Consider the following 26,088-nt stretch of genomic DNA (forward strand, 5'->3'; position numbering starts at 1 on the left):
TGCTACAGTTTAAAGGTTCAACGTGAACAGACCGGGTGGAAGGAAGCAAATCAGAGCTCTACATTTTACTTTTTAGATTGAAAACTGTAAAAAGAACAATCGTAGTATGTTTTAGATTTTGCTTTTTGCCGTGACAAATAATGGATTACTTATATTCATACTCGACATTTATGATCATTTATGGACAGTATACTACGAGGTAGTAAAATGTTAATTTAAATTATTTAATCAAATTCCAATATGATCCACTACAAAAACATTTGATATCAAGTAAGAGAACATGATAGAGAAGCCGTATATCAAACCAAGTCCATATTCAAGGTATTACGCAAGTAGAACAAAGTAACAACAATGAATGATAACAAAACAAAATTAGGCTTTATAGGTCACTTGAACTAACATAAAACCAGAAATTGTGTCAGGTGCTGCTCCGATGGGTGGGTTTTACATGCTGTTCCTAATGCAGCACATATACATTGAACCAACGCAGCGCCGACATAAAGTTTGATAGTACTACGTTTGCCCAACTTTCATCCAACGTTTGAACTAAGAATTGCATAAAACGTTAAACGTTGGGCTTTTGAATAGTTACTTTTTTTATGTCTAGACATATGCATGCTTCATTTAACAGTGAAATTGAACGGTATTCTCGGGTTTGTATTTCCTATCATGATTTTCTTGATAGAGGATTGCTACTGAGTAATTCACATGGAAGCTATTAAACCAAGAGTTCCAAATGGCGAAGTTGAAATCATCCCTTCGTAAATTTTACGGACGCCATCACGGGTTGGTAAACCGTTTTATATATGATATCGGATATGTTCCTTATGCCGTAACTACAATACCCTTTCCCTTTTCACGAATGTGACCTACCGAATTATACTATTTACCGGATTTCACGGTAATAACATAAACAACACGACGGGTGCCTTATGTTGAGCAGGATCTGCTTACCCTTCCAGAGCACCTGAGATCACCCAAGTTTTTGGTGGGGTTCGTGTTGCTTTGTCTTTAGTTTTCTATGTTGTGCCTTCTGTACTTTTATTAATTTTGTCTGTTTGTCTTTTTATTTTTAGCCATAGCGTTGTCAGTTTATTTTCTATCTATGGGTTTGACTGTCCCTCTGCCTCTTTCGTCTCTCTTTTAAGTTGTTAGGAAAAAACTTCTTCAAAAAAAATTTTGATTTATTTTCACTAGTTTTTTTACAGATTGATAGGCTAATATCCAATTTCCGTTCGCTGTACAAATACTGTATATTTGTGTTTGAGCTTTTGATTTTGCCATTTAATTAGAGACCGTCAGTTCCGTTTTGAATTTTCCTCGGTGTTCAGTCATTTTGGGATTTTATTTTTTTATAGTACCATGATCTACCATGAGTTAGTTGACTGGTCCGACAATGTTAGCCGCATTTGTCATTCATTATATAAGCTGCTCACTGCTGGACTAAGATCAGATGGGCACTGCTCAACACCTATTATCAGGTACCAGTACAATTATGTGTGTTTCACGAGTCTAAATATGATAATGTCACTTGTGTGCCTCTCTCGAGTTCTAATAATAAATATGACTTCGATGTCTGTACAGAGTTACAGAAGTTAAGCTTTTCCTGAAATCCTTCAAGTTTTCCTCTTTTGACTTTTCTCTTTTGTATAGATACTGAGAAATTCAAGTATTTTTTTCTTTTTAAATACGATATTTTCAATGATTATAGAATAAAATCCAAACATTCGGATTGCTACTTAATTTATTTACAAAAACAAATAAACAATGCAAATACGTAAGTTACTAACGTTTACCAAATATCAAAATGTAAAACTTTTTAAATTTAATAATCATAAAAATTTATAAATATTGTTAATGAGAAAGAAAGCCGCGAAACGAATTTTATCAATCTAATCAAGAATTACAACAATTTTATCAACATACAATTAAAAAAAACATTTCGTATCGCACCTGTGGTCTTGTATCATGTGTATGGCATAAGTGAATAAACTATCCTCAAAGGAGTGCCAAGGTTCTAGATGACGCAACCACGTTGCACACATGGCTTTGTTTATTCGCGGAAACGAAAATAGATAGTGTTTCATTGGCTTAGAACAACAGCTTTAAAAGACTTCGTGTTAACTCGGCTAATTCCGCGCCTCTTCCTGAATGGAAGAAACCCGAGGACAGCCGATAGGTTATTCTAAAGATTAAAAAAAAGCGGTAGATACACGGACATAAAGCGACTAAGGTGAGAAGTAAGTTATATTATTTGTTAACTTATACATGTTATACATACATACATATCAAATATATATACAATATAATTTTTTAGAAAATAAGTGCAAAGGATTCTAAAAGTTCAAAACATTGTTATATTTTTATTAGTATTTTTCTAGTAATGTTTTCCTTCATGCTTGTCTGTTTTTACCCCTCTCTTACTCTTAGTCTCTATTTCTTCAGCAATTGTTTATAAATTTCATCAGAGACATATGATACTGTACATTTGGCACTGTGATTAGCAATACAAATTTATATACTATTCATAACTTATTTACTGGCACTCTATGCTTCACGTAAACATGTACATGTGCAAATATCGATTATCAGGTTTCGGAGAAAGACCCCCCTTTTTTGGTCCCGATTGTAAAAAAAAGTCTTTATTTTTCCATATTTACTTTTTTTTGTTTTTTTTGTAGGATTTATAATATAAACTGATAAAGAGTCTCAACAATCCATTTCTAGTCAATAACAATACTTCTTTTTCATTTTCACTTGGGGTTCTTTTGGATAGTAAAAGGTATTGTAATCAATTTGTAATGGATTGTTGACTTATGCATCTATACATTGTAGAAAAATTGTAAACTATGAAAAAAAACCATTTAGGACTTTTTTTTTATTAAAGGGGGGTCCATGCGCCAATAACCTGTGAAGTAGACACTGGACAGTGGTGTCCCTGATTCTCACTTCTCTACCCACTGACCTCCCATTACTCAAATACCCCCTACTTATACTCACACTTCCCTGTCACTTTGATTTTACTCCCAGATAAAGTAGAATATCTGTTAGCTTTTGAGGTGAATACTGACATTTTTGTGCTTTGTAAAGAATATTACAATGAAAGATTGAATGGGAAATACCTGAACATATAAGATGTCTGCATGTTAAGTTATATTTACGAATGATTTCCTTATACTGATGATAAAGTTTAGTAAATGTTTTGACTAGTTTGGGATATATAGATATAGCTGAAATTCTTATTCCAATAGAACATGGTAGACGGATATTGAGGGAAGGGACCTGGGTGTACCTTACGTTGATACATGTATACTAATGCCTAGAATTGATATAAGTCTCATTCCTAACTTTCTCCTGCTCGGTTCCCTTTTTAAAAATCCTGGATCCACACCATCAATGGCACCAGTGCTCTCTTTCAGGTACAAAATGCAGGTAAAATTTAAACTTATAACATATATATATAAAGTAGATGATTATTATATAAAATATCAAGCAGTAGGCATCCAACAGATTTATTGTTTAGACCTTATAAACCAGCTTGTAAAATTAAACATGACCATGTGCTCTTATTTTCCAGTTATTTTTGAAAGATGTCAACTGTTAAAGGAGACCCTATCCTGATATCAGCAGTACCATTACCAGACACAGATCTACCTCCGAGATATGAAGATTATGAGGAAAAAACTTCTTTGACAATCAATTTTGACAATGGTGAGAACTAATATATATATATATATATACAACTCGTCTAAACATCAACCCAACAATGTTAGATCTGTAAATTTGCTTTCACAAATTTTTGGTTCTTCCCTCGCCGGGATTCGAACCCATGCTACTGAGATATCGTGACACCACTGCACAGCAGCCGTCCAGCTATATACAGCTTTATATTATTAATTCGTATTATTTAACAAATTTGATTCGTTTAGGCATAGTCACATGTTAAACTATATTTTCGAAGGTAGAGAGAAAACGGCGTATAGCAAAAAGCATATTGACCGGCAAAATGCAGATCGCACGGTTATTTTTAGAATATCTAAAAACCGATATACTTTTTGACATCATGTAATGAATTTCAGGATATTGTTTAACGTTTTGAAACACATGATATCTGTGATCAATAATTTGACGGAAAAAATCTTCAAATACATAAGATGTCAAAAAAAAGAGTAAATTAAATAATAACTAATATGTTGTTATTGTCAAGGAGACAAATTGATGTAATATTTATAAAATTCCAACAAACCTAAATGACGATTTTGATACAAATATGGTCGGAAATTAATAATATAACAAATATAGCCTTTGTATGAGGTCAATATAGGATATATCGACCCAAAGAAGTATATCGACCTCGGACTTCGTCCTCAGTCAATATACTTCTTTCAGGTCAATATATCCTTGTATCGACCTCATACAAAGGCTATATTTGTATAATATATGCTGTTTATACCTAGTACATACAGTCTTGAGAATGGATTATATATGATACGGCTGAATTAAATTATATGTGTGGTTTTCCTGATCAACTGACCCTCACTCAACATGTGGTGGGTCTCTTTTAAGGACAACTCCCTTTTCATGGCTGGAAAAATAATAATGAAACTTTGCATAACTGTAGAACACCACCTTAGGTTGTGCATAATGGAATATAATTCCTGTTTTCTACAAGTTAAATGAGAGATAAATGAACTTGTTTGTGTAAACTTCAATTTAGCTGCATGTGGTGGAACGGGAAATAATAATATTTGCACATGTGGATGTATCATTTTGTGAACATACTCTCAGTTCTAACTCTTTTTCTTTGTAAATCTATTCATTATTTATGTTTGTTATACTGATCTTATAATTTCAGAGACTATTATGACGGGTATTGACAGTGATCCATCTGATGATTCTGACAGAAGTTCTGCTTTGTTTGCAAGTTTCATCAAAGTCCATGACAATGTAACACAATTCTATACAACTAACTACAAACCAATATGGAAGGTATAAAACACTTAATATTTTTATACGGCTTCAAATTTTTCGTTGTATATTGCTATCACGTTGGCGGCGTCGTCGTCGTCCGAATACTTGTAGTTTTCGCACTCTAACTTTAGTAAAAGTGAATAGAAATCTATGAAATTTTAACACAAGGTTTATGACCACAAAAGGAAGCATGGGATTGATTTTGGGTGTTTTGGTCCCAACATTTCAGGAATTAGGGGCCAAAAAGGGCCCAAATAAGCATTTTCTTGGTTTTCGCACTATAACTTTAGTTTAAGTTAATAGAAATCTATGAAATGTTGACACAAGGTTTATGACCACAAAAGAAAGGTTGGGATTGATTTTGGGAGTTTTGGTTCAAACAGAATAGGAATTAGGGGCCAAAAAAGGGCCCAAATAAGCATTATTCTTGGTTTTCGCACAATAACTTTAGTTTAAGTAAATAGAAATCAATGAAATTTAAACATAAGATTTATGACCACAAAAGGAAGGTTGGTATTGATTTTGGGAGTTTTGGTCTCAACAGTTTAGAATAAGGGGCCCAAATAAGCATTTTTCTTGATTTTCGAACCATCACTTTAGTATAAGTGAATAAAAATCTATGAAATTTAAACATAAGGTTTATGCCCATAAAAGGAAGGTTTGTATTGATTTTGGGAGTTTTGGTCCCAACAGTTTAGGAATAAAGGGCCCAAAGGGTCCAAAATTAAACTTTGTTTGATTTCATCAAAAATTGAATCCCTGGGGTTCTTTGATATGCTGAATCAAAAAATGTACTTAGATTTTTGATTATTGGCCCAGTTTTCAAGTTGGCCCAAATTGAGGTCCAAAATTAAACTTTGTTTGATTTCATCAAAAATTGAATATTTGGGGTTCTTTGATATGCCGAATCTAACTGTGTATGTAGATTCTTAATTTTTGGTCCCGTTTTCAAATTGGTCTATATTAAGGTCCAAAGGGTCCAAAATTAAACTTAGTTTGATTTTAACAAAAATTGAATCCTTGGGGTTCTTTGATATGCTGAATCTAAAAATGTACTTAGATTTTTGATTATTGGCCCAGTTTTCAAGTTGGCCCAAATTGAGGTTCAAAATTAAACTTTGTTTGATTTCATCAAAAATTGAATAATTGGGGTTCTTTGATATGCCAAATCTAACTGTGTATGTAGATTCTTAATTTTTGGTCCCGTTTTGAAATTGGTCTACATTAAAGTCAAAAGGGTCCAAAATTAAACTAAGTTTGATTTTAACAAATGAATTCTTGGGCCTCTTTGATATGCTGAATCTAAACATGTACTTAGATTTTTGATTATGGGCCCGGTTTTCAAGTTGGTCCAAATCAGGATCCAAGATTATTATATTAAGTATTGTGCAATAGCAAGAAATTTTCAATTGCACAGTTATAAATTCAGCAATTGCACAGTATTGTGCAATAGCAAGAAATCTTCAATTGCACTGTATTGTGCAATAGCAAATATTTTCAATCGCACAGTATTGCACAATAGAAAGAAATATCTAATTGCAGAATATTGTGCAATAGCAAGAAATTTCAATTGGATTTCAATTGGAGTTATCTTTCTTTGTCCAGAATAGTAGTTGAATCAACTTAAATACAATATACAATGTATATTCACTTTTACTACCAACTGATAGATTAAAACAATCTTTACCATTCAGTCATTGTCAGTGATAACAAGCACTTTTTTTTACATTTTAATATTTTATGATGTATTTAAATGAGTAGTTATTGTTGCAAACTTCATTAGAAATTTGAATTGAGATCATTTTTGAAATAAAGGAAAGGGGGATGTGAAAAAATTGGGGGGGAGGGGGTCAATTTTTTTCATTTCAGATTTCATGAATAAAAAAAAAAATTCTTCAAACATTTTTTTGAGAGGATTAATATTCAACAGCATAGTGAATTGCTGAAAGGCAAATTTTTATTTTTTTAAGTACATTAGACCACATTCATTCTGTGTCAGAAACCTATGCTGTGTCAACTATTTAATCACAATCCAAATTTAGAGCTGAATCCAGCTTGAATGTTGTGTCCATACTTGCCCCAACGGTTCAGTGTTCAACCTCTGCGGTCGTATAAAGCTGCACCCTGCGGAGCATCTGGTTAATGCTTGTAAAAAGTTAAAGTGAAATATGTAAAATTTACTTCTTCTCTAAAATTTCAAAGTAGCATGAGTCCTGATTTAAAATGTATCAAACATAAGTCAATATATTAATATTATACATGGATACCATACATTACAATTTGAGCATTTCATTAGTGACCAAAGCTAGTTTTGTTATTTAATAAGTTATCTTTTCTATTTCATTTCAGATGTTGCAGGTGTCTTTGTTTAATTAGTTATCTTGTTTATTTCATTTCAGATACTGTATGTGTCCTTGTTTATTGGTTACCTTGCTTACTTTATTAGTGCTATGGTAAAGTGTTCAGTAGACAAAGTCAGAGATCCAACACCACTCCTGGTACTGACCATTGTTGTACTGGCTTTCTTTGTCATATGGTTTATCAGAAAGAGATTTGAAGAAGACATTTACAAGGCCTTTGTACAGCCTGTCATTGATTGTTTTACAACCAAGCAAAGACTTCAGACGTTTGTCAAAATGTAAGTAACAAATGATATAAATACATAGCTCTCTATCCAACATTCATCATACATTGTACATGTAGTTTAGGCATTGTTGTTGCTTCTGTTGAAAAATGGAAACTAAAATATAAATACTACATTTGTAATGCTAAAGAAGTTTAAATATTGAAGATTTATACTGATTTGTAGGATTTTTTTCCTCTTTTTAGTCAAGAGCATATCATATTATTACATGGCTTTTACTGCTTACATCAACCCATGCATTCAATTTGTGTTGGGATTTAGTTAACTAAAACTTGTTTGTTTTATGTAAATTTAATGTTACCTTACTTAAGTTAATCAGATGTTAATCAAATGAGCATTTCATATGTCATATGCATCCATATCTATGCTTTTTGTCACATTATTCATGTATACATGTATATCAAAACAACATTTTTCAAGAATACAATTTAATATTACATGTTATAAAACACATAAGTATGCCATGTACAAAATGTATGTGGCATTGTACAAAACAAACCAGGAATCTTAATCCTTTCCTGGAAATGTTAGGTCAACCTTTAGTCAAGTAGGGTAATTTAATTGTTGAGCTACTTGCTAGATTTTACACTGAGGGTAGCCAGGATTATTCTTAATTTCTAGCCAGGCTCTAATAAAAAATGTTGAAAAAGCAAAATAAAGATCATTTTTAGCTTGTCTTTTGAATAATTTCCATGGGTTATCCAAAGGTATGGCAATGCTATGTTTGGACACCACAAGAATATAAAGAAGATGCGGTATGATTGCCAATGAGACAACACTCCACAAGAGACCAAACTAAATGATACAAAAATTAACAACTATAGCCTTCTACAATGAGCAAAGTCCATACTGCATAGTCCACTATAAAGGGTCCTAAAACTAGACACATGTCAAATCGAGAAAACTAATAGCCTAATTTATGCATTAGTATTTTTTTTTAAATTAATACAAAAAGTCTGGTTCTATTATACTTATACTTCCATTTTGTATACAGTATAATAGATTGGCATAATTGTCATTAGAAAGATTTTGAAATTGCTAAAAGTGCTTCTCTGCTAAACATGCATCATTAAGGAGTATTAGTAAGGACTGGTTGGCTCAGAGTTCTAATAATCCCCATAGAAAATATCAATGGAATTCCAGTGGAATACCAGTTGATTCCACTGGAATTCCACTGGTTTACAGTGACTCATTTGAATTCCACTGGTAAATCATTTAAAACTAAAAATTCCAGTGGAATTTGATTGGAGATTCCACTGGAATGACATTTGAAAATTTTACCACTGTAATTCCACTGGAATAATGACATTTGAAAATTTTACCACTGTAATTCCACTGGAATAAATTGTTGGGTTGCATGATTTATCATTTAGATACTGATGGCCATTTTTTGGGGTAGAAAAAGTATTTATATTATATTCTAATGACTATTCTCAGTACAATTCATTTGTACCTAGTCAAAATAATTATGATGTCTTTATTGAAAGGCAATTTAATTGTTGCTTTAATGACAACTTCTGCAGCAACGTGCAAAGAAAAAAAATTAAATTGCCATTCTGTTCAAAAATGTTTTAATGCATCACCCTTAATTATTTCTTATATATTGAAATTTATCTGAATACAGCCTCTCCCACCATACCGGCCAAATTAAGAAGACCCAGCAGATTTGCATTATATTAAATGGTTATTCCTTGAAATCGGATACCAGCCGGTATTGTTGTATTTAAATAATTATATCATTATAACTCATTCTCGAAAAATGGGCCTTGTCATCTGAAATGATTTAAAATTACTGTTTCATTTGTATAACTGTAACCTACAAATTGTTCGGTCAATAAAATTCAATCAGGTCACCTAATAGTCGGAGGCTGTAATATCTGTTCACCTGTCAATTTCGTTTCATAACTCTCCTTTTTTATTGCGTTATGACAAGGTGTAACATTTATAACTTACAGCACACGTATAAATGAGTGGTACCATTTCGACCTTTCAGAGTAGAACATTTTATCTAATTATTCGTGAAATATCATAAATGTATGGTGTTTTTATTTTTGTATTCCTGCAAAATAAAAAAATAAAATAAGATGAAATAGAAGTTGTAGCTGTATTTTAAGATAGATATTATATACAAAACTAAAATTTAAAAAGGAAAACGTATATTTTAATGAAAGTGAAATACATTTTCAAAACATTCTCAAACACCCATATTAAGGGGAAGTAACTCTTGTGATTTTAAATTTCTACAAACCGGCAAACCCCGCAAATCGGCTGTTTCCGTAGTCCAACGGACGACCGGTTTTGAGAAGTTTACTGAAATACCATTACAGGGACGAATCAACTTCGGGCCGATATGAAATGGGAAGAGATTGACACCTTGACTTAAACGCACTTGCAAATATGACGTCATGATTACGCTGGATAACAAAAATGGAGAATCCAAATGCAGATGTTTTCAGATAAGTATTTGATTTAACATATAATGATTATGAAATACTAAATTTGAGTTTAACTTAAACTTCCAATGCAATTTAAGATGCATAATGCTATTTCTATTGAATTTATTGCTTCATACAATCATTACCTCTTGAACAATTGATTCTTTGTGGATATTTTTGTACTTTTAGGGGATTAAATATGAGCTGCCAGCAATGATATGAAACAGATTTTATGCAGACTCCATTTTAATACCTTTATTCAGCAATTATAGTTGGAAGTACAGAGACAGCAAGTTTTGAATTACAGAAAGGAAGAGAAGTTTATATATCACACATAATTTTTATATTAGTTAATCAGTTTGTGGGTACGGTTTAAGCTGACCATATAGACACTGTTTTTATTCTACTTATACAAACCATGCAGGACATTTTTCTGTTCATGGATAGGATGTTAAAAATGTTATTTATTTGAATATGATCAGATCAATCATATGATGAATCACTATATTTTGTGTTTCTCAGAAGTAGTGATAAGGCCAGCAATAGGGCGTTTATGTCAGAGTAGCAATTCCACTGGAACTGTAGTTATTCCACTGGAGTTGCAGCAAAATACCACTGGAATTACATTCACATTCCACTGGAATAATTTGGTTGGAATTCCACTGGAATACAAGTGAAATAACACTGTAATTTCCACTGGAATTCCAGTGATTATCAGTGGAATAATTTGGCTGGAATCCAGTGAAATAACACTGGAATTTTCACTGTAATTCCAGTGGAAAGCCAATGTAGTTCCAGTGGAATTCCAGCCAAATTATTCCATTGGTAATTACTGGAATTCCAGTGGAAATTACAATGGAATATCAGTGGTATTCCAGTGTAATTCCACTGATTTTTTTCTCTAGGGATGTGCCCTGGGAGGGTGATATGTCTTTCCGAAGGCAACTTCCTTGTGAACTAGCTTGTTTTAAATCTGACTTAGATGATCTAGTGCAAAGCAGGGTTCATATTCATATCACATTAGCATATCCATTATTATCATCATCATCATTTCAGATTGTTTATGATAGCAGTTATCATTGGTGTTATTACATTGATTGTGACATCAGTTTGGAACCGTCCACAGAATTTAATCTCACTAGCAGGAATGGCTGTGTTCCTGATCATCCTGCTGATATGTTCTGCTCATCCAACAAAGGTGGGATCACTGATACATCAATAGTTCTTATCATCTTTTCTTACTTTGTATCATATGTACATGCATTATCTTACACTGATAAAATAGAAAGCTTTACCATTAAATCTTTAGCTGAAAAAATCCTTCCAGCTATATTGACTTGAAAGATTGAATTTTATACAAATATATCATGCTTACAAGGGGTATTTGCCAAAAATACCGGTTGAGAGGTTCAAATTTCCTGAGCCGATAGGCGAGGGAAATTTGATTACCTCGAAACCGGTATTTTTGGCAAATACCCCTTGTAAGCATGATATAATTGTTTAATTCCACCGAATGTTCCACCCCAGTAAGTTTATTATAATCAGGTATATTATGTAAGTTCTACTTGAATGTATAATTTTTGTAAACACTGCCGCTGTGCTATTTGCACTGTCAAATTGCATTGACCGTATAAACATTTCTAATCATATTTTTTTATGTACAGTCACTAGCTGACCTTTTTGTGATAATTTGCTGATTCTCGGCTGACTACTACACTTAGTTCATCAGTTTCAGTGAGGCATAATACAAGTTGATTCCAGTTTTATGTGACCAGTTGATAATTCATTTCCGTTGAATTTTATTTATGACGTCATTTAAAGCACAGGTTCGCGGAATTTTTACGTCATTCAATAATGATGCTTTTTATCATTAATATTTCATCTGGAACCGTATATTTAAAATGACCATGAATTTGTCATATTAGAATAGAAATAATTCATTGAGTTATTTTTAGACATGGTATTCCCCGTCTGCCATGGTATTTGCTAGGGTATTCCCCATCTGCCATGGTATTTGCTAGCAAATTCCCCGGCACATGGAATTCCCTAATGACAAATACCCCGGTAGAGAAAAGAAAATCTCAATACATAGAAATTTGTAAAAAATACCATGTCTCTCATCCAATCAAAATACAGCATTAATACATAAGGTGGAATTATATTTTAAACACACTTAATTATTTATAAGATTTACACAAATTCCATAGGAAATAACAAACAATTTATGAATTTACATATTACCAAATTTCTATATTTTGCTTTAAATTTATTAATGTTGGGTTTTTTTCTTCAAAATCCTAGCTGATGTCTTTATAAAAAGCAATACTCTTTGTCTTGATATATAGTACCCATGGTACAAATGGTTTTAAGTAGCAATTTAATGTTGATTCTTACTGGTATGTGATTTTTGAAAAAGTTTTTACTTTATAGGTGAATTGGCGACCTGTCATTGGTGGTTTTACCCTACAGTTTTTCTTTGCTGCAATCATATTGAAATGGAGTGTTGGTTTCCAAATATTTGAATTTCTTGGAAAACAAGTTCAAACTTTCCTGATGTTTACAGATAAAGGAACAGAATTTGTTTTTGGAGAAAAGTATACAGAACATTTGTTTGCCATGAAGGTATACACACTTCAAATAACTTAGGACATCATTCCTGACTGATGTGGGACAGGTTGTACCCAATCTATACATTCTTACATATGTCAGATAACATTGTGTTACACTGGGTTTTCAAACATTTAATAACGAGCACACTTAAAGATGTTATATGGAATACAGTTTTATTTAACGAAAATATGTAAAAACCTTTATATTTTGTTAATTATTTGAAACTGCTCCAGCTTGCAGAAGAACATCTCAATAATATAACAAAAATAAAACTATCACCATTAAAATTTAGAAATAAAATTCAAGTGGTCTTAAGCTTTAAAAGTACTGTAGATTTCACAGGTAAAAGTGAACCATAAAGGATAAGTCCGGTAAGGACCAATTTTTTGCCTCAAATTTCAGGTTCATCTAATGAAAAATTTTAGACACTTTTTAATCACTTAAGTGTCTATTTCAATTGATTCAAAATTAGTTTATGTGATAAATTTTAACTGATTTTGTCATTACAAACATTTGGAATCAAGCCTAAATATGAAAAATCTATCAAATATTCAAAAAACGTCACTTTTCAGTTGGTTTTTGTCAAAAATAAACTTTTATATATGTTAATATGGATTATCATCAAATACAACTTACATCTCAATATTGTGAATTAACAGGAATGCTGCCACTTTCATTTAAGACGGAAACCGTCTAAAATTTAACTAAAATGCTGAAATTGTGAAGATTTCAGTAATTTAGCATGACTTTACAATGCTAGTACCTGATATACAAATGTATGTGCATTATATTGTCAAAAATAGACCATATTTATGAAGCAGAAGCATTCTTCTTTCCAGTAAATAGCTGAAAAATTACATTTCACAATTTTGTAAAACTGCTCTATTTTGAGGTCAAAAAGGGGTCTTACTGAACATACTCCTTTAAATTTTCAACAAAGTACACATTTTTATAGGCTTGTATGTAAACTGAAGAATCACCACAAAATCAAAGATTAATAAAAAAATAAATGAATACACATCAGTTGAATACAATTACTGTAATAAACATGGAATTTTTGCAGGTTTGTGAAAATTCCTTGTTAGAATACATTTCTTATTTTGAAAACATAGAAAAATAGCTGTAAAGTAAAAGCAGTTTAAGATAAATCAATTGATAAATTTATAAACATAATAAAAATGTAGTCAATACCATTATATAGCTCATTATGTTGAAAATTGTTTTTCTCATTTTTAGTTGGATCTTTTCCGTAAATATGAATTTATGTTTTGTAACAAACTTTATAATAAATAATATTTTCAGCTGACATGACAATGATTTACGCTCTTGTTTGTTTGTTTGATTGTTTGTTTGAGTTTGAGAAAAGTGTGATTAATATCTTACATAAATTCACAAATGTTAAAGATTGCAATTAGTAATTGAATCTTTACAATACCAGAACTAATTGTCTCTATATCCAACTGCAAGTTATACTAAAATAATAATTTTTGCTTACATATAGTGAATAGCTGTTAGGTTTTAGTTACCACATTTGAAAATCAGTGTTATATTATGAAATAGCTTAAAAGATTGTTATCAGTGTTAAACCATTTATATTTCAGATTTTACCAGTGGTTGTATTTTTTAGTTGTGCGATATCAGTGCTATATTATGTTGGTGCTATGCAGATTGTGATTGGTAAGATAGCATGGGTAATGAGAGTGACACTGGGAACGACAGCTGCAGAGTCACTATGTGCTGCTGGAAATATATTTGTTGGCCAAGTAAGATCACTAAATATCTTGTAAACCCTATTCCTTTAAAATACTTGAAGAACAGACCCAAAAATATACACTGCTTGAACTATTGACGTCATACAACAATCACTTTTATATTGTAGTATCAGATATTTAGTATTACATGACATCAAAATTTTAGGGGAACCTTTGTGATGACCAATAATGGCGGAAAAATAGCAATATTATTAAGGTTTATAAATTTATTGAAATGATTACATATGATGGTTAAAATCTTACAACAATGGATTGATTCAACAACATAATTCAATTGAAAAATCTAATCAATTGTTACATGTTACTGTACATGTTTCTGATCATGGCATTACCATTTCATTTAAATATGTGTGCAAATAAATATTATGTTAAGTAAAGTTGTTTTTAAAAAGAATACCATTATATAGCTCATTATTTCATTTATATTGAAAATTGTTTTTCGAATTTTTTGTTGATCTATTCCGTAAATATGAATTTATGCTTTATGATTTCAATCATGAAAAAAGCTGCATTTCTTAATCACTGGAGGTTTTGCTTGTACTGATATCAACAAACTTTATAATAAATATTTTTTTCAGCTGACATGAAAATAATTTACCCTCTTGTTTGTTTGTTTGATTGTTTGGGTTTGAGAAAAGTGTGATTAATATCTTACATTAATTCACAAATGTTAAAGATTGCAATTAGTAATTGAATCTTTAGAATATCAGATCTAATTGTCTCTATATTCAACTGGAGCCGGTTCCAGTAAGAATTAGGGGTATATTGTTCCTGCAGGAAATGGTTAAGGAGTATATTGGTTGAAACTTAGTTCTGAAGTCTTTAAAATTATCCATAATTAATACTTTAGTTTCTTTAGTGCTTGAAATATTGTAACGACAAGAAATCTGAGTTAAGCTTTGGGGTTTATTTTGTTGCTATCTTATGTTTGATACCCTTCATCTCCCTTTATTTACACAAATAAATCTGGCAAAGCTTAAAAATCATAACAAATATTTATACCTTTTTTCAAAACTCCTTACAGGATGGATAAAAAACCAAGCTACTAGACTTGTACCAAAACTTAGCATGTGTAAAATACCGCTTTACGAATAATTAATTATATCAAGTCCTATTATTTTCCCCTTTGTATGCTGACCATAAAAGTAGACTGTTTTGTCAGCAGAACTTTGTACTGTGATGGACTTTTGTGCGATATGGAATTTGACACATTTCTACATCAATCTTTCTCTTCTACACTATGATATAGACCTGGTATAAATGAACATTAAAATTAAATAAAGAAATAAGATGTTTTTAGATTACTTTTTTTATGCTTTGAATTATATCAATTTAACAATAAATACTTATCTTTGATTTTGAGACATCAGCATATATATACTATTCTTATATTCACTGTCAACTAAATTGAATACTTTACTGTCACTTTCATGACCTGCTATCATTATTATTTTTTAACTGCCTCACATACAGATAGGCTCACATATAATAGATGCAAAGCTATATATATATTACACAAACAGAAGTTGATAACTCCTTTAACAGACTTAACCCATTTGGAAGTGCAGCGTATGACTATTAAGACTGGCTTTCATGTGACCTGGTTTTAAAACATGGATGGAGTGTTTTAGATATAGGAATTAATACATAAGAATATGCAAATAATAATATGAAGTCTTATTAAAAAATGGAATACTTTGATACTTATATCTTTAATTTCAGACAGAGGCTCCTATCCTAATCGGACCATTTCTAGGGTTAATGACCAAGTCAGAACTGAATGCTGTTATGACGGGAGGATTTGCTACCATAGCTGGTGGTGTTTTAGCTGCTTACATCTCTTTTGGGGTAAGTCCATAATTGGATCTATAAAATATCAAGAGAGTACTATTAGTGTTACAATATACATCAGGGCTCACACTACTTCAGAATTATAGGGAGAAATGACTTCTCTTTTTGAAACTGATAGGGAGAAGTGGTGATATTTGAAAGAGAAGTGCTCATTCACGCGGTGCGCTTCAATGTTTGGATTTTACTGTAGTATAAACAGTCATTTGTAAATAATGTTCTTTTTACATTGTTTAATTCATATCTGAGTATTCAATTAAAATAAAATTTCACATTAAAAGTTGTTTTAATTTTACTAAGGTTCTTGTGAGAAACTACCAACTAAATGTTAAGCACTAAAAAAAAATTTTTTTTTTTAAAAAGGTAAAGAATTTATAATATATCAATTACAATTTAATAAAAAACTATCTTGTGTATGAAATCAGTGTTTCTCATCAAAAGATATATAAAGGTAAGCTGGGCCATAATATATTGATATTAGTGTAAAAGTCTAAGAGTTAAGAAACTTTACAATAGATTACAACAATCCATATAAGTTATAGGGAATTATATACACCAATCAATGAAGAGTTTATTTAGATGTAACCAAAAGTCTTTTAATGTGTGTGGAATGCGTAATTTTTCCTTTTGGGATCAATATTCTTCTGTCAGCTGTTCCATCCATGCGTCCGTAGTAATTTTTGTAAAAATACGGATTTGGGTCATTGTCCGTTTTCAATCCGTAGTTTTGAAATCGGACAATGGCGGACGATTGCAAGAAAATTTACAAAAATAAACGATGTTTGATAAGTTATTTGGAAAGAATCATGACGTTTTTAATGCAATAAATGGATTGAACATTTACTTGGGGCAACTTTTATCAAGTTTAAATGAAGTAACAAACTTATTTTGCAGCCGAAAGTTAGGTTGATGTACGTTTTCGAGTAACAATCACTGGAACTTTCGGAAGTGCAGGAAGTGATAAAAAGTTGTATTTTTATCAAATAACTTGCTACACAGAAAAAACGATGCTTCAACCTCATTTCATAAGATATTAATCGTTTATGTCTAAATTTCTTTAATTATCAATAAAAAGTTGATGTTTCATCAACTTGGTAAAAATTGAAAATGTCCGATGACGGAAGTGACTGAAAGAGAATATCTGAAACAACAGGGCGACTTGTCTTCGCTTTTAGGGGATGGGGAAAGCGAAGTGACGGTCGGGAAAGCGACTTCTTTGCCCATGTCGCCTGGTAGCGTGAGCCCTGTACATGGTATAGTCATTCTCTAGTAATTACTGGCAAATAATCAAAAGTTAATCTTCAGCTGACAAGAACTTACTAAACTGTATAAAAAAAATGTTGAAAGTAGTCTTTTCTTTACCTAACTCAAAATCTAAAATCAAAAGAAGTTATGTTTTCCCCAGTGAACAAATCAGTATATTTTCAGTATATAAAGTAGTTTAATACTCTAAAGAATGTGTATAGACATATAAGTCAGATCAAAATAGCCTTGTTTTATTATACATCAAATTTGATCTGTAGCAAATATTCAGGATGACAAGATCTTTTATTGTTTTGTAGGTACCAGCAGAACATTTATTATGTGCGTCTGTGATGAATGCCCCCTGTGCCTTGGCAGTATCTAAACTTCTATATCCAGAGACCGAGGAGAGCAAGCTTAAAACTACAGCTGATTTACAACAGGAGGAAAAGTAAAAAAATTTACAATATAAAAACAATGCACTCTTATTTTAACAAAACAGACAACTTATGATCCCCTTTTAAATTGTACTTGATGACATTACCCCTATCAAACATTACTGCCTTTTATGATTTAATAGAAAATAAGATATAAAAAATCTGACAAGTTTCAACAAAAGTTACAAAGTATAATGCAATACCAAATGTGACTTATAGCCTTAAGTAGTGGCTACCTCAGTTATTTTTATACATAAACAAACCTTTTTTTTTTTTTTTAAACTTCTATACATTTCTTTAAAATAATGGAAAAACTAAGTCTAGAAAATAATAATTTCTTTGAATTTTCTAAATTTAGAGTCATGAAATTGTTTGATTACCAATTACCATCAAGCATGGCTTAATCTTTCATACCCCCTCTCTCTAAAATGGAGGTTATACAGAATTCACCTTGTACATAAGTCCTCTATTTATCCAACAAATATTTCTGCCAAACTTTAATGTGGTACTCCTTTTAATCAGAAGTACAACAAGGCTTACCTCGACAATAGTGTTTTTTTCTTCAACAAAATGTAAGAATTTTGAGAGTGTTAACACAAAGAACTGCCTTACTATCTTCTTACTTTGCTGGGATCTTTCATTGCTATTGTTTCATGGTTATTGTAGGTTTTTTTTCATAAAGTGTTTGATGTTAAATCCAAAATTATCATTTTGGAATAAAAAAAAAGATTAAGCAGCAAAATCACTTTCAAACTTTTAAAGAAATTAAATTAATTATGTCTCCTGGTAAATAAATAACAAATGCAGTGAAAATAGGCAAACAAAAATTTGGGTTTTTCATTTAAAAGCCACAATGCAGTTCCTTTATAACATTTTATGTTTTCTGTTCAATGAAAGAAGACATTTATAGGTTTAAGACTTGCTGTTTCTTAACCTTGGCCAGGCCAATATCTATTTAAATTTTTTGATAGTTGGTTGTTTTATTATCATATTTAAGAGCTTTAAATCATTCAAGATTCTATTATAAAATGTAAAACACAAAACATTATATTTATATCAAAAGTCCAATTGGTTATACTTTTTCTGATTTTTCAGGAAAGAAAGAAATATTTTAGAGGCAGCAGCAGCTGGGGCCTCAGCATCCATTAAACTGGTGGCCAACATTGCAGCTAATCTTATAGCCTTTATAGCCATGTTAGAGTTTGTTAATGCTGTCTTATCATGGTTTGGTAGCTTTGTTGGAGTTCCAACACTTTCATTTCAGGTAAAATACTTTCTCTTAGGCCATGTTTTACACAAACAATTTATTTATTCTTGTTAAAAAATAATTTTTGCAAAAAGAGGTGGTCCAAATTTGACCACCAAAATTTTGCAAAGGGACCGACACAAGTTTGTTATTTTGTAATAGAAGTTATAGACATTGAGTGTGTCAATTTGAACCAGCCATACAACACACGTTGAAAACAAAAACAAAAAGTCAAAGAGCTGGATGGACAGCGTTTAAATCAAGCTTGAATTGTCTAGTGTTATGTTGTGAAAATTTAAACAGATACCTAACAATTTTTACCATTAGTCAACTAGACAAGTATCTAAATGATATGGCAAGCCCTAAATGGCAAAGGTAACTAATGGTAGAATAACTGCATCTTCTGAATATTTTTGTATTTAAAAAATCTGTATGATTGTGTGAAAGACATACAAGAAATATCACCAGATATGTTGTTTATTTTAGGTAATCTGCTCCTATGTGTTGATGCCATTAGCCTATTACATGTACTGTTTATTGTAGGTAATCTGCTCCTATGTATTGATGCCATTAGCCTCTTTATGGGAGTAGACTGGTCAATACACAGTCAGAGATATAACTCTATAGGGTTATTCTAGGAAATAACTTGCGTGTGTTATTACAGATACTTTCACCTTAAATTTTCTAAATCTGTAATAACATATGCTTGTTATTTGTAAAATTATTTCATTAATAGTGGGCTATAGGGAACTCTTGAGACTTTGCTAAGAAACTAAATGCATAGTCTTGATAACTAATTTTTTAATTGAATTAATACATTTTTGATGGACCATGGTAAATCAATGAGTCGAGGCTATTAACGATAAACTTAGCTGTGATAGCAAGGCTAAGTTATCAAAGGAATGTAACTAATTATTATGTAAGACAATTGGGAATTACTGAGAAACTTGCGCAGAACCTCATTACATGCTCTGGTAATTTTTTCTTACAATAAATTAAACTACATTGTAATTATGCATGATGTATGTCTGAGCAAATGCTTTGAAGTGATATAGAGAAGCTGTGATAACACCCTTTAGTTATTACAGGCATATTTTTTCTGTAATAACATACAGGTGTACTATGCAAAATTGGCAAACTATGAACTGTTATATCTTTAAATAGTTAAGTATACATATAGAAAAAAGTAATATCAATAGAACTTTTATACATTTTAACTAAACTAATGATGTATATTGTCCCTTTGAAACATGAAACATACATATGTTATCACAGTTCTTTGATTTTTAAGTCCACAAAAACAAATGCATGTTATTTTCCTGTAATAACCCTATAGAGTTACTGTAAGCCAACTTATTTTTGCGTGCGATTTATTTTCGCGTCTTGTGAGTAGAAAAATAACGCGAAAATAAATCGTCGCAAATATGTAAAACTCTGTTTTTACCTTATTAAAATACACCAAGTCAGCTGGAAAATCGCAAAATTAAATAGTCGCAAAGTTGACTAAAAAGGATCAAACGCGAAACAAAGTATCCGCGAAAATAAGTTGGTTTACAGTATATCCCTGACTAATACATGTGTTGTTTATTGTAGGTTATTTGCTCTTATGTGTTAATGCCATTAGCCTATTTGATGGGAGTAGACTGGAAGGATGCAGGTCTGGTCGGAGAACTTATAGGAATGAAAACATTCCTTAATGAATTCCTCGCCTATAAAGAGTTAGCTGGCTACATGTCCAACAGAATGGACTGCTCTGGGCCTTACTTATCTGTAAGTTTACTAGTATGCTATAAATCTTTGTTTTTCCTTTAAGTTCAATTAGGCCATCACTTTAAGGTTTGTGGTTTGTACACTTTTTCAATTATTTATAAATATACAACTTTCAACTAAACACCAATGATAGTTGCCAGCATAAATGTAAATCAATTTGGGAAAAAATTTGTTCATTGTGGCTTCCATAATGGAGCATTTATTGATAAATTAACCTATCGCATCTTCCTGTTAAAAGTGCATTGGTGTCCGTCAAATGTCTAAATGGATTGCTATAGACTAATTACAACTATAAAACCTCAATGTCATGTTTTAAAATATTTTTTTTTTTTTAAATAAATGACAATAAAAGTTAAGTGTTACTGGTCCAAAATCATCCTTATGGTGTTAATGATCAAATTTATGTTATATCTTTCTGCCAAAGTCCGATATGGGTGTCTATACTATAAAAAAAAGACTGAAGACAGCCATAACACACGTAGTATTTGTTTGCCTTACCTGTTTTTATTTTTAAAAACTACTTATTAAGTTTTTTTTGTTAATATTTAGCAACATTTTTGGTATACAGAAAGGAGAAGATTAGATGAATTAAAAACTTCCAAAATTTTAAAGATTAAGACGCTAGTAAGATTTTGATTGGATTTGACAAAATTCTGTGGTAGCACATGGTATCTGTCCTCTTTGGGGAAAACTATAGGCAAAATAAGGTTTTACTTCCATTTATTTATAGAATAAATTCACTGACTTTAAATGTGTATACAGACAAAACAATTTCATTAAAAATCATGTGACCATTTTCATTTTTTGTTTTGTTTAGGTAAGATCTGAGACTATTGCTACATATGCCTTGTGTGGATTCGCCAATTTCAGTTCCCTGGGGATGCAGCTTGGAGCTCTGGGTCCAATGGCCCCTTCTAGGAAAGGAGATTTAGCTCAGATTGTAATGAGATCTTTACTAGGAGGAATTATAGCCTGTCTCATAACAGCTTCTGTAGCAGGTAAGGGACTTATAATTTAACATCTGATGGCAGAAGTTAACAGATGTGTGTAACAGATGAATATCAGATGATATATCAATTTGTTAATATAAAAAGAATGCAGTTTACATATTAGTTAAACTTAAATTGAAAATCCTCTGAGTATTGGTGACTTAATCAGAAATATTGAAAACTGTACATTTGATAATAATGTACTACTTGTTACATATGATATAACATCACTATATACCAATCTCAGATTTGAAGAAATCACAGAAGCATTACAAAAAGCGCTTGATGAACATGACAAAATTGAATATTCTGTAACAAAACCTACCAACAATTTTTTGATCGAAATAACAAAACTCATCCTTTCCAATAATGAATTTACCTTTCATGGAAATTCATATACCGGTAGCCAAATCATTGGAGCATCAATGGGAGCAACATCTTCCCCTGAAATATGTGACATTGCTATTTACAATTGCATAAACTCAATCCTTAAAAACTCTCCAATCTCTGAAAAAATAATTTTTCATAAAAGAATGAGAGATGATGGACTTCTAATGGTGAAAGCAAAAGAGTCTGAAATTGACTTTATGTTTGAAAATGCAAATAAACAACATGACCTGCTAAAGTTCACTTACGAATGCAATAAACAGTCCATAAAATTTCTAGACCTAGAAATCTTCAAGGGCGAACGCTTCAAAAATACTGGTGTTTTAGACCTGAAATGTTTTACAAAGAAAACTGAAAAAATCCAATATCTTCTTAAAAACTCAAACCATCCCATCTCAAACTTTAAATCTTTTATTAAAGGCGAAGGCATTCATATACTTAGAAACACCAACAATGAAAGTGAATTTCAAACCAGAAAAAATCTTTTTATTGAAAAACTGTTAGTAAGAGGATATGAACGGAAATTGGTAGAACAAATTCTATCAAAAATCAAATTCCAAGACAGACAAATTAAATTAAAGAAAAAGAACAAAGTTGAAAATAAATACAATTTATCATTCATTACAAATTATCATCCTCAAGCAGAAAAACTTAAAAAAGTATTTAGGAAATACTGGCATCTTATTAAAACGCATTCTACAATAGGTGCTAAATTCCATAAAAACCTATCAATAGGTTTCAAAAGAAACAGAAACATTGGTGAAATAGTTAAACGAACTATAAAATAATTTATCTAAACCTCACAGTTCCTACTAAACATTTAACTGTGCGGAACTAATTAATGACCATCATGTAAACAACACATGTAAACTGATATTCTTCTGAGGACAAATTCGTACTCTGAAACGCATAATTAATTAATTCAACATTGGTTGAAAAAGTTAAGAAAAACAAAAAACAAATCAAAAAGTGGAATTATTAAAAACACAATTCAGAAACGGTTTAAAATATTAAGAATTAAAAAAAAATTAAATAAATTAAAGTAAAATAGCAATAAAAAAGAAATAAATTAAAAATCAAAAATAAACAAATCAAAACAAATCAAAACAAAAACAATAGGGGTGGTCTCTGATGAAGGTTTCCCTGGAATAAAAACATTTCCGAAATAACCCAAAACATTGCGTACATAGCACAGTATCAATGTAAGGCCAGAGATATGATTCGCACCTAAATGGGTGGATATTGGATCAATTTCTATGAATTTAGGCCAGAGATATGATTCGCACCTAAATGGGTGGATATTGGATCAATTTCTATGAAACTATGAACAATGTTTTTGTAAAATATCTATGAAACTTGCACAAGTTTTGTGAAAATATGCTCTTGTTAACAAAGGTTGATATATCAGAATAAAAGTACTTCAGTTGTTAAGTATACAACATCTCTGCTTGTCTCTTGATATCTCATATCATTAACTTTAGTGGATCTTTTTAAAGTTTACCCAGATATAAGCTAACTTTCTATTTAGAGAAATTTTAAGATTCTTCACTCCAGAATAAAAGCCATTTAACTGTGTTTCAGGACCACTTTGAGGTTCTGCAGTGTTTTATAGTTATGAAACTTAAGTGATCAAAACAAAGTGGTTAGGAATCATGCACTCATGAATACACTTTTTACTTTCAATTGTTTTACTTTTTTTTCAGGACTCTTGGTGAATGATGATCCATCAATGATAACCTGTGCCTTCATGTCTAACTCTTCAGCCATCGTGAATTCTACAGTGACTGCTGTCAGCTATAACGTCACAACCATCCTGAATTCTACAGTGACTGGTGTTAGCTATAATGTATCAGCAGCTTTATGATGACAGTTTATTTTAGTCTGTACATATTTTTAATGCTTTATTTTTTAATATTTTAAATTTTCTTTTTTAGTTTATGACTGTGTCTTATTCTCTATATATAACTGTAAGATTGCTTTTTTATTTCTTTTTTGTAACAACAATATGTGTTCTAGATCTGTTGAAAAATACTCCATATATTCTTACACACTATAAGGTAGGCAGCACAATATTAGCTAGTAGTTTTGAATTGTTAACTTTATAGTTGACAGAAAACTATGATTAAAAGCCAGAAACAGAAGGTTATTTTGCTGGCCAAGTAACATCACCGGTAAACAAATGAATACCAGTGCAATGCAGTATAATGCAGTCCCAATTTATTATTTGCTAACACTGCCATTTTAATTAGCATTTGTTATAGAGATAGAATTAACATGTATATCATCTATTTTTTTTAAGGAATTTGGAAATGTTTCCCCATTTTACAGGGACAATTTATAATGTGGTTTATGATCATACTTCTCATTAATGTGTTCGTAGTATTTATCTTGATATACCGGTATTTTATTTGCAGTGTTTTTATTTTATTTATTATGTCTTTAAGACAGTTTATTATTTTTGTCTCAATATTTATAACAATACATTTATTATTAAATGAAATGCATACTTGTGAAAATTCAACATTACCTTGAAGCTTGTCACTGTTGGACAGTATTAATTTTAAGGATGATTTAAGTGATGTAGAATACAAAGATTCACTTTATTTGTTGAATGAAACTGGTGGATGGAGGTAATGAATAACTCTTATGATTGTATGAATGAGTTATGCCCTAAAACTAGAAAAACTTATTTTGTTTAAAATAATCATTGATATACCCTGATACATGAAAGAGAGTAACTTTTACTGATGTTTTTAAATCTTTTCTGAATGTTACTAATGCAACTTGTTGCATCAAATTAACATCACAGTCAGAGAATAAAGAATATTATTTCAATATTATGATGATTTAATTTTTGTCAAAAACAATATGTCTTTTAATGTTTCTAGATTGTAGTTAAAAGCAGTGAATCCATCCTTTGTTTAAATTGTTCAACCTGCTATTTTAACAAGTCTTCAAATATATCAAGTTTTACTTATCTGTTTGTAAGAAATGTAGCATTTACTTATTTTGTGTTCAACAAACATTACTATATATATCATATCACTAGATCGTCCTGGACATGCATGAAATGTTCGCCACTGGACATTAAGCAACCAACAATCAATGAATCATATCATTAGAAAACACTGGTTTGATACCAAAAGATAATCTGCAAGTTAACTTGATATACACAAATCATCTAGATGATGTTTACTTTTTTATACTTATTTAAAATTATATTTTGACAAATTTAAATTGTAATTATTATTAGTTCGGAGCTTTAGCTTCTCAGTATAGCATTCCAACAAGTTTAAACCTGTGGTCTACCTGGTTTGTTCCATCAGGAAGAAAACTTCTCATCAAATTATTACTTACCATGACTAATAAATTCAGGTGTCACATGTGGAGCAACGTCTGCTTAGCCTGACAAGATCACATGAGATTATACCCTGTTTGTGGAGTTTTTTTGTGTTGCCCTGTCTTCAGTGTTCAATGAAGTGTTATTTGTTGATTTTTGCTGTGGTATAATTTTTTCCCCCTTTGCAATCTTTTGCCTATTTTTCAATTAAGTACATTTATTTTAATGAATCTCGTACCAGATGTTTATTCCATTAAATGGCATTTTGAACTGAATATCAGAATCTCAATATTTTTTTGTCTTTCTCACAATATCATATGTAGTCATAGTAAGCAGTAAATTTGTATTAACATAGACCTGTGATCTATCATTTCTGTCTTTCTGGTTATTTGTTTTA

At 31.0% G+C, this 26,088-nt stretch overlaps 1 protein-coding gene across 2 annotated transcripts; it reads left to right on the top strand.

Annotated features, from left to right (window-relative positions):
- Positions 1-2,107: 2,107 nt before the first annotated feature.
- Positions 2,108-25,588, top strand: LOC134706369 (solute carrier family 28 member 3-like). Of its 2 annotated transcripts, none has more exons than XM_063565255.1 (13): positions 2,108-2,233; positions 3,578-3,711; positions 4,856-4,989; positions 7,371-7,609; positions 11,107-11,248; positions 12,481-12,672; positions 14,262-14,423; positions 16,155-16,280; positions 17,843-17,973; positions 19,055-19,223; positions 20,799-20,975; positions 21,793-21,973; positions 24,055-25,588. In XM_063565255.1, the coding sequence occupies exons 2-13, from the start codon at positions 3,591-3,593 to the stop codon at positions 24,213-24,215; spliced, it is 1,935 nt and encodes a 644-aa protein (XP_063421325.1). In that variant the 5' UTR covers positions 2,108-2,233; positions 3,578-3,590; the 3' UTR covers positions 24,216-25,588. The 2 variants fall into 2 exon arrangements, with proteins under 2 accessions (XP_063421325.1, XP_063421326.1); XM_063565256.1 differs by having other exon boundaries at positions 2,136-2,240.
- Positions 25,589-26,088: the final 500 nt, after the last annotated feature.

Source organism: Mytilus trossulus, chromosome 2 (genome assembly GCF_036588685.1).
Source record: "Mytilus trossulus isolate FHL-02 chromosome 2, PNRI_Mtr1.1.1.hap1, whole genome shotgun sequence".
Lineage (NCBI taxonomy): Eukaryota > Metazoa > Mollusca > Bivalvia > Mytilida > Mytilidae > Mytilus > Mytilus trossulus.

What these genes read in the sequence shown, in the direction of transcription:
- LOC134706369 (XM_063565255.1), top strand. Translation starts at nt 3,591, where the DNA reads ATGTCAACTGTTAAAGGAGACCCTATCCTGATATCAGCAGTACCATTA. An exon ending in ACTACAAACCAATATGGAAG is followed by an intron (nt 4,990 to 7,370) that starts GTATAAAACACT and finishes ATTTCATTTCAG; the next exon opens with ATACTGTATGTGTCCTTGTT. An exon ending in CTTCAGACGTTTGTCAAAAT is followed by an intron (nt 7,610 to 11,106) that starts GTAAGTAACAAA and finishes TCATCATTTCAG; the next exon opens with ATTGTTTATGATAGCAGTTA.